This window comes from Phoxinus phoxinus (assembly GCF_949152265.1).
Source record: "Phoxinus phoxinus genome assembly, chromosome: 11".
NCBI lineage: Eukaryota > Metazoa > Chordata > Actinopteri > Cypriniformes > Leuciscidae > Phoxinus > Phoxinus phoxinus.
In genome coordinates this window covers 5,923,793-5,939,156 of record NC_136886.1, presented here as the reverse complement: position 1 = coordinate 5,939,156, position 15,364 = coordinate 5,923,793, and the positions used below count along the sequence as shown (strand labels likewise).

The following is a 15,364-nucleotide window of genomic DNA, read 5'->3' as shown; positions in this document are numbered from 1 at the left end:
AAGTTGCTCCAGAGGCAGAACTAGATATTTTGATGAATTATAATAAAGAGATTTTTTTAGTTACACTTTATTTTAATGTGTCCGTGTTACAGTGTAATTATACATTAAGTTTTGAGTAATAGTAATTAACTACATGTACTTACTATAGGGTTAGGATTACGTTTGGTTTAGGGTTAGTTGCATGTAATTATAAATAATTTATATTAGGTTGTTGCTATAGTAACTACATGCAACGCGTAAAAAGGACACTATAAAATGAAATGTTACCGTTAAAGTTTTTAACAGAAGCAAACAGGCTTGTGAAAAAAAAACAGAATTTCAGAATTGACTCCGCCCCACGGGAAGTTGAATTGGAATTGCAATGACAGGAAGAGGAATTAAATTCATGGCAATTCAAAGAAATTCCACACAGTCACACAACAGAAAGAATGTGTTGAATCTCACATACATTCAGTGTTAGGAAATGTTACTTTGGAAATGTAATTGCTTACTGTTATAAGTTACCCATTATAAATGTGGTTTGGATTACTTTATCAATGCAAAGCAGTTTCCTTTTAATTTGAATTACACATTTTACCTCAGTAATACATCTAAATACAATTATATTAATTTTGTAATTTAATAACATAATTTCATTACACGTAACTAGTCACTCCTCAACCCTGCATACATTTTGCTCTAAAATATAGATAATGATCAAATTCTTGAAATAAATTACCCCCTCACTGTTGTTTAATTAGTTTTGTTCCAATGTTATTTTCATTTCAAAGTAATCAAATAACACAGTGCATAATGCAATCATATCTCACATATACTGTAAAGCTTCATTGTTAAACACTTCACTTAAAATATGTATATGAATTTCTTGAATTGAATTGCAATTCTGCTTCCTTTAATTCAAATTCGAATTGTGATTCTAGATTCTGTTTTTGACATCAATTCAAATTGAATTGGAATTCAGGAGTCATTCCCAATTCAATTTTGAATTGTGCACAAGCCTGGAAGCAAATTACTGTCAAAAATGTAGTTTGTGTTGGCTTCTCATATATTTCTGGTTGGCTTCTCAGGTTTCACATGTCTCTAGAGTTTCATAACTGCAAAGTCAGTAATCAAAAGTTAGAAATCTCAATATGCACTCAAACAAATTCTTCCGAACCAAAATAATCTGGACTGTACGATCTACACTTTACAGCTCTATAATCCTACTGTCTATAATCCTGCCTCTAAAATCCTATATGTGTGTCTATTTTTCATAAGACATTTTTGGAAAAATATCTAAGATAAATTGATTGACATGAGAAAAAAAACATAGCAGACAATTCAAAAATCTCTCTTTTTCAGCTATAAAAAAAATCAAGCATAAAAGGGAAATAATACTTTCTTCTTGGTTAAACTAAGGTTTTACATGATCTTACCAGATTGTAGCTGGACATTTCCAAGAAAGCACAAGTGACCTTCTAAGGCATAAGATGAAGTGTGCAATGAGTAAACGGAGCTAATGCCACAGCTCCACGGCGAGAGCCATTAGCAATGACATTACTGCCTGCCAGAGCACCACTGCAATTTAAGAGTATTGCAAAAATAAATTTCAGAAGATCTGTCCGGCCATTAATGTTACTGCCCTACTCCAAATAATAAAGTGTGATCTGAAATACAAATAAGACATCATACATCAGAATCTGCTAATGTAACATCTATTTCCTCAGCTCATTGGTGTTTAATTATTGCATATGTAGCTTATGTGTGGAAATACAGATTGGATCAGCATGTATGCAATCTGTTTGTGGATGTATTTGCAATTATCCCAATGCATTGCATTCAGTTGTACAATAAGCAATGTTGACTCCCTAATCAAGCATTGATGTGCACGGTTCAGTGTGCTGTGTGGCTCATTTGCTTCTTATTTCTCATTCTGTGTAAATACAATGCTGGGCTCGATGGAGACTTGAACAGACAAACATTAGCTGTGTAACATATGTCCTGAACCACTGTGATCTATGTCCACCTGGCCAGAATTGACCCACAGTGGATTAAGAGATCCAAATTGGCTGTTTGATATATAGCCAGTCCTTGTTAACAGTGTTCCCTCCTGTCAATTCTCTCCATTGCTTTCAAGGTCAACCCCCCCTCTTCCAATGGACAAATCAGAGAGCCTGCTATAATCAGAGATGCTCGCGCATACACACACTTTCAAACTTGCTCATGAGTGTGAGCGTAATGTTGAAAAAATGTGTATGTGTTTTAACATGACTGTATCTAATTTATTTTACATGTGCATGAAGAAAATATGAAATTCATCCCTGTTTTGTCCTAATAATGGCCTTCTATTTTCTTCTTTTCTTTAGAGCTTGTAGAAAATACATGTTATTGTCGGCAATTACTGATTCATGCTTGTTTGTTGTGCTTTTGACTGCAAGACCCTGAAACAGATCAATACCAGACTTCACATTCCAGACCAAGTCTTGATGATTTATGAACTACAGTAAATAAAGAAAATTATTGTATCCTTCATTTCTAACAGTTTCATGTTGCACGTTGAAAAACATGATCAAATCAGTAATCTGTTTGCCAGTTACGCCTTTAAATATGATATCAACATGGAGTGACGTGCATTTAGTTTGATACCGGTCAATTTAAATAACACGAAGCTTTCTGCTTGAATTGTCATGTTCGTGATAAAATTGCAATATTGTAGTTACAGTATAAATGGATGCCCCCCCCCCCTTTTTACTTTATTGAAATGCAATGACAAATTCATTTATTAACACTTTCCTCGCCATTGATGGAATTTCTGTCATTTATGATGTAACCTGGCCCCAGGTGTAAATGCTAATCTGTCTCACAACTTTTAATTGAATTTCTGTTACAGCAGGTGTCCAGGTGTAAATGAAGTGAAAGATATCAGGAGTTTTGGAGATGTAGTAGACGGAGAACTATAAGCCAAGACTTGGATCAAGATGCCAGGACCACAAGATCAAGACACCAACTCTGCGATGGTACTGATCCAGGTGACTAGTGTTAAATCCTTACTGCTGCTTAACAAATTCTCTCTATATTTTAGTCTAACATGTTTCACAAGAGTGATGACAATTAACCTCCGCACACCAAAGCTAATTAGAATTTGTGAAGGTCAAAGACTCCCTGACTTCATCTTAGCCTTTAGCTATGAAGTGACACACTTGACGATCACAGCAGCAGAAATGTGACGTAAAAAAATTAGATTGAAAGAGACAACCAGACTGGCGGTCTTTTGAACCTCCTCTTACCTATAAACTCCATATATGCAGAGCCGATCAGCCCTATACGCACACTATGCAAGTTGCGTAAGGCCCCACAAATTACACAAGGCCCCGCGGCACCTCCCCCTCGTGTCAAAGCGCGTCAATCAAAGTTTACAACATCGATGAGAAATTTAAGCGGAACTATTCTTTTGGTCACGAATAGAGAGAGAAAAAAACACCACGAGAGTGAATTCCGGGATCAGCAATCAGGTAGACTTGTGTTCTCTCCACTCCCAGTTTGATGTCAGCAAAGAACAGTAAAGTTAAGTTGATGTGCATCTCTCTAGTCTGTCTAACCCACCTAGGCAGTGCATCTTTTGATCTTTCGGTGTCTTGCTTTCTAATGCCGGCCACTTCCAGGGCTGTGTTCTGTGTCTTTGTGCCTGACAAAAAAAAAAAGTGAGCGTGAAATACAACTATTTATTACGTTTGATAAACAACAATGGCCAACAGTGTTTGTTTATAAACTGCAGCTTGGAAAAGATATCACGCCGCGCCTTAACATGCGGGCATATGCACGTGCACAAAATGAAACAACAAAACACCTGTGGGAAACAGTACAATATGGGCGTGATGGCGCACATTCTTTTAAAACAAGACAATGATTATCTAGTCTACAAGTTAGTTTAGTTAGAACTCTGCAATAAAGCAAGATGGAAAGCAATGTATTGATATTGACTTGATTTATAGGCTATATTGCATTTAAAATGTTGATTGGCTGGACATATTGGTCAATATGGATGGACATCCCTCAGTAAATAATAACCATCAAGTATTGCTTTTATCATTTAAAACAGTGACATGCTATGATAAGCCATTTTAGCGTTTTTATTCATTTACATTATGCAATTTTTATATCAATAAGTTTGTACTATTTAAAATGTAAATTACTGATAAGAATGTACTTTTTCCAGTAGCAATGTCTATTTCTGATACCAGGAATTACATTTTCATTAGTACTAGTTTCATAAGTGGGAGCACAGGGGTGTCAGGTGAGACTGTGTGGCAATGGCAAATGGTTTGTATGGCTCATGGGTCAGGTATGATGGTCCCTTAACAGAATTTTGCTTAAAGCCCCAGGGAGGTCAGGATCGGCTCTGCATATATGACCTCATTAGGAGTGTCACACAGCACTTCCTTTCACATTAAACCATGATGTGTTGAACAATAGAGACCTCGACGGGGGAGCACAGTCTCGTTTTGTCTTTCCTGCTTTTTTTGTGGCATGTTTATTATCACAGCTGTTTACACGCGTGCATTTTTCACCATGAATGTGTGACCATCAGATCTTGTCGTTTGGGCGTTGGAGCACACATGCCACAAACTGCTCCTCCCGTGCCTGGCCTGAGCACGAAGCTTCCTGAGATGAAGAAGAAATCTTTTTGTGTCACTTTTGTGAAGATTTTACTACGCTAAGCAGAGAAAATAAATAGAGTATTTTGGCTTGGCGTCACGTCCAGGACACAGTCTCTCTGAAATGAAAGAGTAACTACACCTTTGAAAGTCACAGACAGGAATTGGGAAGGACGGTTTGTTTTACGGTTCGAGTTTGCTAATACGTGGAGCGGAACATTTTCTAGTTTTATGAGAAAAAAAATGATTGCCTCAGTTTATTCTTACTTGGAGAATATGGCTCAAAAGATTGTGACCTTTGCTCTTCGGTCCCTGGTCTCCTTGTTTAGAATGAGAGACAATGAAGGCTCTTCAACTTAATGTCAATTTATTAATTCTGTAGAATATTGATTACAATTGAGATGCTTCTCTCTGAGATGTTAAGTATGAAAACACAATGGGTTTTAGGATTGTGCAACATTCTAAAATTAATTTAGAATTCCCTTAAAATTCCAATTAGTTGTTGATTTAAACATTTGAATTGGGTGTAGAAATTTAATTTAAGTAGAATTACAAAGCAATCGTGACTGTTGTAAGATCAGTTATTAAATATTATTATCATAAGTAAAATAGTTTAATGTGAATTACTCATACTATTATCAAATTGTATCTGAAAACAGTGTGTTGAATGATTTAATTAAAAACATTTTGATCACTGACAATATTAAACTTAGTTTAGAGAAATGTTTAGTGACATATCAGGGAATAGGTCATTCTAGATAGATAGACACAGACAGACATATGAGTATAGACCAATTTATAGATATCTATTTGCTTCCGTTTTTCATCTCATATAAAGTAGTTAATAGTATTGCAAATGATTCTAAAAAATGTCACTACCTTGATCCACATGACAACATGACTTAGCATTTTATGCAATCTTTCTCACAGACGTGAAGTGATTAACATTGTAAACAACTGTTGTGCTCAAAGGAAAGGATTTGACCCTTAGGAAACTCTGTGAGTATGTGATGGTTTTGTGTGTCACGTCTCGTGCGCAGCTACAAACGCTCATCCTTATCCTTCAATCGGGTCATGGAACGAAACACAATGACTGACAATAAGTAACATGAAACAGACCTAATTATACATTAGCATGTAGGAAGTATAATAGTGTGGCCTATTATGGGTGTTTGTTGACATTGGGCACATTGACATGATCAACAAATAACATGAGACTTCAACAGAGTCCTAAATGGGTGGCTTAAACAAAGAACAAGTAGGAGGAGAGCAGAGAGACAAGTGGGCATGGTGGCAGACATCAAGGAGCCAATAGAAACCTTTTTTGAGTTTTTTGTAGACATTGGGGGCCAATAAGAGCTGGTTCGAACTTCGTTAGACGCAGTTTCACAAGGCTGACCATATCATAGGCCTGTAGAACTTTCAGCAGTTCATTTTCAACCACCGTGTTTTTCCTCTGGATTATTCACATAACTAGAGACTTTCCTTGACCCAGTGTGGTCCCTTAAAATGCTGCTTGCCGTCACAGTGGAATAGAAGAGTACTTTGGACTGTTTTATGCAGAGAATTTATAGACTGTGCCAGAAAGGTAGGAGCACTTTTGTGTGGAATGTGTGATTCTAAGCTTGAATGCGCTAAAATGTCTAGCCTGACGGCGTGTCAAGGACCCGTTTTACCTGTAAAGTGATTCATTTCATTCTCACTTCTTTTTAAACCATACAGCACTTCAGCTGAAAGGAGCGATATGCTCTGCCAACATGATCAAACTGTCAGATGGTCCAAATTCAAAGTGAACAGCCCAGTGATGTAATAATGGCTAAATCCAAATACATCTTGTAAGAATGTAATAGAAAAGTGTATCAATGACGAGATGTTAAGAGTGCTTGTATGAATTTCAGATAATTCTGCCACATTTTAAACTTTTTGACACTACCTTCAAAATGACTATACACCTCTCTGGAATATTAGATTCTGATTGGTCAGTCATTCTGCAGGCAAATATATTTGTATATGTAATAAACTATATTTTGAAATGTATCACAATACAAAACTGTTTTATTCGTAACAATATTTCACAATATTACTGTATTTTTTGTCAAATACAACTTTTTACACCTGGTACGATCTGATCACAAGTGGACAACGCAAAATACAGGTGTAAATGGGGTCTAAAATGTTTTGAGGTAGTCAAAAACGCATTCGACCGGATTGATGTCATAGTGTAAAAGCTCAAGTTGTCGAAATGCGTTCGGACAGCAACAAAAGACACCTACTGACCTAATTTGTAAACATTATAGGAAGCACGCAAGCCAGACAGGATTTCAACTTTTACGGCTGTTGACTCAAGTTTGGTTTGAAGATGAAAAACGTACCAAGAAACGCCCTCTCACCATTCCTGATTTCTGACGCACTCAGCATTTGGCGTGGTCTTGCGCCTGATAGAGCAGAAACAAAGCTGCCGCTCTCTGTGTTTTTCAGTCGTCTCCATTCATATGTAAATTTTACGAGTTTATTTTGTCCATTAAATCATAAATCATTTAGGCGCCCATAGACCCTCCCCTCAAAGAAATCCGGACAGAAGTGGTTAAAAGAGGACAAAAGTGACAGATTGACCAAAACGCATCTTAATACCAGGTGTAAACAGGGCCTAGGAGACTTTCAAAAACATTACAAAAATCTTACCGATCTCATACTTGAAAGTATATAATTTCATGTTCATTTGTTTGGCAAGTAGCCATGTAATATGGAGGAGAACGTACGGCCAGCCAGTCATTATCACAAAATAAACCTCTTCAGGGTGATGCAAGATCCTCTTTGCAATGGGGTCCCGATTGTCTTGTCTGGGTTTATTTTGTGATAATGACTGCACATTGTTTTTTAATAACAACTTTCTCATTAAAACAACAATCTAGCAGCTAATGGCAGGGTGCCCTGATGCCTCGAGATCATGTTGTCTGGGCTAGCAAAACAAATCCAAGAGCACATGTAGAGGCTTAAATGCCAATGGGGGAAACAACCTGATATTGGTATACGATGCCTCTCTCTGACATAAACCTCTGATCCTCCTTAAATAATGTAAGTCACATTTCCATTTTGGAGGGAATGTTCGCTTTAAAAGCCTCCTGCTGTGGCTTTACAAATACTGGTTGCACTCAGGTCGGCTGTGAGGCTTTAATATGTAAAGTCACCACTAGTCTTTATGTACCATCTACGTTTCCTTTGAACGGTTTTCTGCCAGATGTATGCACAATGATTTCTTGAAGCTTTTGGGTGTGATTCATGTTTATTGATGTGTGATGCTTTGAAGGTTTAGGTTTACCTTTAGAGGACTAGTTGTGCAGAAAATGTTGTATTTCCTGCCCATGAAACGAAGTATTAGAGGTGCTATAGCATCACTATTACTATTACTCTTACTCAGTGTTAGGGATTTGAAGAAATACCCAACCTAAGGTGTTTAACTTCAGCACATAACTCATCCCACAGCGCTTGTGCCTCAAACATGAATGATACCTCAAATGATGCGGTTGAGGAGCTTTTCTGACTTTAGACTCACGTTTCTTGCCTTCTAGATAAATGGATGAGTAAATCCTATAGAATTACATTGAATGAGCGACCTGAGCCATATAGAGACCAGAAAACCTATAGCAATACACTAAGAACACTATTGAATGTATAGTTGAATGTATATAGTTGAATGTATATTTTTCAAAAGTTTGGAGTCAGTAGTTGTTGTTTTGTATTCAACATTATATTCAGCAAAAACATCAGTTTCCACAAAAATATTAAACAGCGCAACTGTTTTCATCATTGATAGTAATAAGAAATGTTTCTTGAGCCTCAAATCAGCATATTATAATGATATTTGAAGGATCATGTGACACTGAAGACTGATGCGTAAAATTCATCTTTGCCTCACAGGAATATATTGCATTTGAAAGCATATTAAAATAGAAAACAATAGTTATTTTAGAAAAAAAAAATGAAAAAAGTTATTTTAAATTGTAATGATATTTCTCAATATTACTGTTTTTACTGTATTTTGATCAAATAAATGCTGCCTGAATGAGCATAAGACACTTCTTTCAAAAATATGTAAAACTTTTTTTTTGTTTTATTTAAATATGCAATTCAAATATGCAGTCAAAATCCATGTTTCTAAGGCAACATGAAAACATTTGTTTTAATGACCTAATTGTTTGACCTTGAACTCTTTTTCACTGACCATTTTCTTTATTTCTTTAGAGAGAGAGAGAGCTTTGTAAACACCTGGATCTATGGCACCTGCTGTTGGAGGTCCTGTGGGCTACACCCCTCCTGAGGGGGGCTGGGGTTGGGCCGTGGTGGTTGGTGCCTTCATCTCCATTGGTTTCTCCTACGCCTTCCCAAAGTCCATCACTGTGTTCTTCAAGGAAATCGAAGTGATCTTTGATGTCAATAGCAGTCAAGTGTCCTGGATCTCTTCCATCATGCTTGCTGTCATGTATGGAGGAGGTAAGCGGTGTCTTCCTGCTCTTTATCCTTTTGTCTTCCACTCAAAACACTCTATATATCATAAAAAAAGTGGTTTGTGAATTCATAGTGGTTAAATTTCGTACTAGACGTTTGCACTGATTTAAACCCGAGTTGCTTAATACACTAATTCTGTCCATCAGTCACTTTTAAAGAATGCTGTTTTGTTGTCTATTCAAGCCAGTGGTGAGATCATGGCACAGGTAATGAAGGCACAGTATATCAATGGATACTGCGTAAGTGAAAGACCCCTATTCATTTGAATGTAGAAACGAGAGTCATGCTAGACAAGGCTTAGACATCAGCCACCGACTTCTTTGCTGAGAGATTGAGCTCTGAATGGGCAACTCTATCTCCCTCTGGAGTCTTTCTTCTCAGTCAGCTCTTTATTCTGCAAGTGTCAGATGTTTTCCTTGGAGAGAGATGAGGAGATGAGACGCCTAACTCAGGAGTCACACAGACTTGTGATGACTAGCGTCAATAGCAAACTTGTCTCAGGAAGTGGAGCACCACCAAATGATGTCAGCACACTCACATAGGCAGACTAAATTGCACCTTCTCCTTCTCACGCTACTGAGCAGATCAAAAATGAGTTTAAAAAATATCAACCATTACAGATAATATGAAAAAAAGGCTTGAATGTTTCTGACAGTATGGTGCTACTTTTTAGTTATAAGTCAAAGTTTTATTGCAAAAGCCAATTATACTGTCAGTATTGCTTTCGTGCATGCTTTCACACAACCTTTAAAAGAGGCAAAAAATAAATACTATTTTTCATTTTTCGTATCCTCGTGTCGTTCCAAACGTGTGCAACTCTGTTCTCTGTGGAACACAAACAAGATGTTTTGAAGAATGTTAAAACTCTTCTTTCTTAATCAGGGCAAGCATACAGTGAGTCCATCATTTTTCGAGCAGTTGTTGATAAAGAAAAATGTCACGTCACAATATTGGAAATATTTCCGTTTTAAATAACGAAGGCGAACCAGTGAATATCACACAAGCTGTGTGCAAACTTTGCACTATAGTTATGCTGGTGAAGAAGTCTCAAACCTACAAGTTGTTTTTGATTAGGAATAAGATAATCGAGCATCTTATCATCGCAGAGCATCAGTTATGCGGCGATGCACTGTGAAATTATTGCGGGGCAAATACATTGTAATATTAATTTAATAATAAAAGAAGTCTAATAATGATAATGATTCAGATCATCCCAGGCGGGGCTTGAGATCATCATCATTTTTGTATTATTATTGTTACCGGTAGTTCTGATTGTACAATGGGATTTTCCTTTCTTTGAAAAGATTCTTCCTTTTTTTTTTGTGGACACTCAATCTGTATGTCATTGTCCCACATACTTCTGTCAAACTTGAGCTTTTGCCCTCACATTTGTCTTGACAGAATAAGGTGGTCGATCTGGATGTGTTTTTGAAACACAGACCTTTCAGTTTATGTCAGTGTGGTTGACATTATGGCCATGAGAACTCGTGGCATGTGGAAGCACATGACTTTACATTTGACCTCATACTCCTACACTGCCCCTTCTGGCCCAGCTGAGCTAATTCCCATCCGGGGGCAATACAGAGCACATGACCCAGATGATCAAAGAACCAAGCACGCGTGAAAAAACCCAAGTGCTTTGTTCTGAACACAATGAAGTACAGAATCGCAACATGTAGTGCTATGGTTTGTACTACCATATTTACAGGCAAGACATAACTGTGTGAATATGTTTTGCTGACTTATGCACATCAGAAGTCTGTGTAGCAATATTCCATATTCCTAATAGTTCACATGCCCGCAAATAAATCAGAATGGCATTGTTTTAGCATCTAGTTTTATGCTGTCCATGACTGACATGTGTTGTGGTCCCCTTTTAGCTGTCATTTCCCTTTCTATCTGTTTTCTGAAGCCCCCTCTGCCTCTTTATGAATTCATCCACTGTCTCACCCACCGTTTGCAAAGAAGTCTGAATGCCCTCTCAGCTAAATACTGTCAGAAGGTGTTTGTTTCTTTTCCAGGGATGTGTTGTTTTGGCATTATAGGCCAAGACATCTTCCTACATAAACCTCTAGTGCATTTAAGCTTGTTGTCGTGACCCAGGCAGCCCAGAGGTAGTTCGCCCGGAGCAAGAGAGGTCCAGATATGAGGATATTTGCATGAATGCAGACTGATCTGATATGTCAGGAGTCGGTTTTTATTTAATGTCACCCAAGGGCTTAGTCAGTGAATATTCTAATTTAAAATCACTCTGTCTTCACCACATTTAAAGTCATGTTAATATAAATTAATTTGATGTACTGTGGTTTTAATACCAAATCTGCACAAAAGAAAGTGTACAGAATGTAGTAATGCTACAAATTACCCTGAAATAGTTCATGCTAAACTGTGCCGTTTCACAAAATAACGACTGTTTTCATACATGTTTCCTGAAGGGTTTCACTTGTCTGCCATTGGTTGGTCAAACAGATAGCCCTGCCCTAGACTCACAACATTGCTCTGCTTGAAACGATGCTGCTGTATTGTGCTGGTCTTTTGCAAGTATTCAAGCTCATTTGTGAGGGGTGTTCATTCACATTTATGTAAGACCGCACAATTAAATCTCAAAAGGCTGAAATTTGGAAACAAATATACGCGATGCGTGTTTCAGAGCGTAGCGTAGCACTGTTCTTTTACACACGAGCAGCTCATTATCTGCCAGGGCTTGCAGCATTTCAGAGTTGCTTGGTTTCTGTTCCACACAAACTCGATCTCTGAATCTGCCTTTTGGAAGCAATATGTGCCAGCCATCTTTCCATACTTGTAATGAGAAGCGCTTCAACTAAAGAGAAGCTTTAAGGGCTCCCTGGGGTTACCTGTCAAAATACAGGTTTGATTAAAAATTATAATTATTATTATTATAACCGTATATGATATATAATCACAACTTTATGGCGAAATTATACAGCCCTACAAATAAGCACCGCAAATAGAATTTATTTATTTAAATTTGCAATCGCAATTTTATCAGAAAAAACAAGGCAGTGTGTTCCGGAAAGGCTGAAGACGTGCAGGCGCTCGCCATCACTCCCCGGTTTTCACATGATTAGGAGGCTTCCTTCTTACATTCATGATAGGATTTGGCATCTGTACATGGAAGACTTAATACACGCACGTACTGTAGCTACTAATACCTTTGGGATCACTGTGTTTGCTACTGCAGGGGAGTATCAGGACACATTAGTTTGGATTGGCGCTTGCCATCGCTCCCTGGTTTTCACATTTTGGCCAAATTATACAGCCCTACGAACAAGCACAGCGAACTATGAATTTTTTATTCAAATTGCAATTTTTAATCAGAAAATCGCAGTTACATTTCCCCCCCAAATCATGCAGCCCTACATGTACAGTATATAGCCTACTATATGTTCAAATCTGGTTAAGTACTGGCATTACTAGTTGTTGTGGGGTAAACCAGGGATGTAACCTGACACTAATGAATCTCCGCATTTATAAATATGTTAATGTTTTCTTTCGTACTTGTTCGCACACAGTGACTCGCTCCCCCACTGTATGAGGTGGTGGATTAGAGAGGCAAACAAGGCAGTCTATTGTACTGGGAGGCTGAAGACGTGCAGGCGCTCGCCATCACTCCCCGGTTTTCACATGATTAACAGGCTTCCTTCCTACATTCATGATAGGATTTGGACTCTGTACATGAAATGCTTAAAACACTCACGCACTGTAACTGCTAATATTTGTGTAATCACTGTGTTTGCTACTGCAGGGGAGTATATCAGAACACTTCAGTTTGGTTTGTTAGGGCTAAAGTTTGCCATAGGAGTGAAACATATCTGAATTATGATTTAGTAGAACATGTCTTCCAGACACTGCATTTCACAGGTAACATCTTTTCCTCATTTAGCTGGATGATGTTGAGAAACAGCAAAATCTGCAGTTTGATGATTACTGCAGTAATATGCAATGTCAAATGCTATTGTTCTTCCCCACAGAGCTGCAATGCCCTCTAGTGGTCTGATCAGAGACTATCAACTTTCACCATGAAATCTAAATATTTATTTATCCTTTTTAATTTTGAGTATACATTGCTGGTGATGTTATTGTGAACAGTTAGTATGTGCATTAAAGAAAATAATGTACATCTTTGTAATCTTTCATCATAATGTAATAACTTGCTCCTATTCTAAAACGTCGTTCCTTTGATTGGTCAAGCCATCCTTTTTTTTTTTTTTTTTTTTTTTTTTTTAAACCTTTGTTTTCAATCCCATCAAATCCCAATGGATAAAATCAAATCCTGAGTTACATTTTATCTCTCTCTTGTTGAGTTTCCTGATAACTTGGAATTGGCTGTTTCTTGAACCATTGTTCTTTAGTTTGTAGCTTGATTTTTCTTTACCACATATCTTATACTTATTCTCAAGCATACGTTTCAACAGCCCCGTTATCTTCTTGGGAACCAGTAACACTAACGTTTGATAAAGCTTTACTTCAAAACAGTCATCTTTTAATCTAAAAATGATTAAAAATATATATATTTTCACACAAATATTGCAGTGGCGTATTATATAATTCTTTGTTTAGTTCATTGTATTTTAAAATGTTATACTGTCTTAGATTATATTTAAAGTATAATCTTACTGACTTTGAAGATCATTTTCAGAAATAACATAAAATTGTCTTAAAATAAGAAATAAAATCTCTTTCTGTTTCAAAAATATATATATATATATATTTATTTTTGTGTGCGTGCTGTGCAGAATCTGACAGCTTGTATTTCAAATTTTTGTTCCCAGGTCCTGTCAGCAGTATCCTGGTCAATAAGTATGGAAGTCGGACCGTTATGATTTTGGGAGGCTGTCTCTCGGGAACAGGGCTCGTCGCTGCATCTTTCTGCAATACTATTGAGGGCTTGTACTTCTGTGTTGGTGTTTTAGGAGGTATAAATAAAATCAAATATATATATTTTTCATATATATATATATATTCAAACGTTATATTAGGTGTCCTTAACTACTATAGTTACATCAAAAAATAAGACGTTTGTACTTATTGTATTCATATCGTATCGCAATACACTTCCGCTGCTATAGGATACGGGACAGGTTTGGTGGTGTGGTTAGGCAGCTGTAATTAAATGCAGGTATTTTTTTTTATATAAGTACAATGTAAAAACATGGATGTACACAATAAGTGTACTGTATCAAATAATTAATTTAAATGTAGGACTGACATATTAAAGACACCTAATATAAAGTGGGACCTTTTGAACATAAATCGTTGCTCTTATCCCATGCAATTTGTAGTAATAGCACTCCTGTTGATGGTACACTATTGTGACACATTTTAATATCACCCTGGGGAGCATTTTTCTTTTTTAACTGTTTGTTATGATGTTTTTTCAGGTCTGGGACTGGCATTCAATCTCAACCCAGCTCTCACAATGATCGGAAAATATTTCTACATTAGACGCCCGATAGCTAATGGTATTGCTATGGCTGGTAGCCCAGTCTTCTTGTCTACTCTGGCTCCTTTAAACACTTGGTTCTTTGAACAATTCGGCTGGAGAGGGAGCTTCTTGATTCTGGGTGGACTTCTGCTCAATTGTTGTGTAGCTGGATCACTGATGAGGCCCATTGGGCCAAAACCCCAACCTGCTATTAAAGCTGCTAACAGTAACAACAGAGCTAGAGAGCAAAAGACCATGATAGAGATCATCAATGGCTTTATCGATCTGACACTCTTCAAGCATCGTGGCTTCTTACTTTACCTATTGGGTAATGTGGTCATGTTCTTCGGCCTCTTCACTCCTCTTGTGTACCTCAGTAATTATGCCAAGAGTAAAGAAATTCCCAAGGAAAAGGCAGCTTTTCTGCTCTCTGTCCTGGCATTTGTAGATATGGTTGCACGGCCTTCAATGGGAATGGTCGCCAACATGAAATGGGTGAGACCAAGAGTGCAGTACTTCTTCGCCGCAGCTATTTTCCTTAATGGTGTGTGCCACCTGCTTGCCCCTCTGTCCACAGACTACTTAGGGTTTGTGATTTACTCTATGTTCTTTGGGTTTGCCTATGGCTGGCTGAGCTCAGTGCTGTTTGAGACTCTCATGGATCTCGTAGGGGCTCAACGTTTCTCCAGTGCTGTAGGACTGGTGACGATTGTGGAATGTGGGCCAGTGTTACTGGGGCCTCCTTTACTGGGTGAGTAGGAGTGTGTTTACGTCTCGT

At 37.5% G+C, this 15,364-nt stretch overlaps 1 protein-coding gene across 7 annotated transcripts in view; it reads left to right on the top strand.

Moving 5' to 3' along the window:
* slc16a1a (solute carrier family 16 member 1a) overlaps positions 1-15,364 on the top strand; it is a 34,843-nt gene that overhangs the window by 16,930 nt on the left and 2,549 nt on the right. For 4 of the 7 annotated variants that reach the window (XM_079627397.1, XM_079627401.1, XM_079627396.1 and 1 more), the window contains 4 exons: positions 2,870-3,008; positions 8,877-9,125; positions 13,934-14,077; positions 14,543-15,337. In XM_079627397.1, coding sequence (XP_079483523.1) covers positions 8,909-9,125; positions 13,934-14,077; positions 14,543-15,337 — 1,156 coding nt within the window. In that variant the 5' untranslated portion in view covers positions 2,870-3,008; positions 8,877-8,908. Of the gene's footprint in view, positions 1-2,417; positions 2,483-2,869; positions 3,009-6,016; positions 6,223-8,876; positions 9,126-13,933; positions 14,078-14,542; positions 15,338-15,364 lie in introns of those variants that run through there. The other 3 variants (XM_079627399.1, XM_079627398.1, XM_079627402.1) reach the window with 3 other exon arrangements.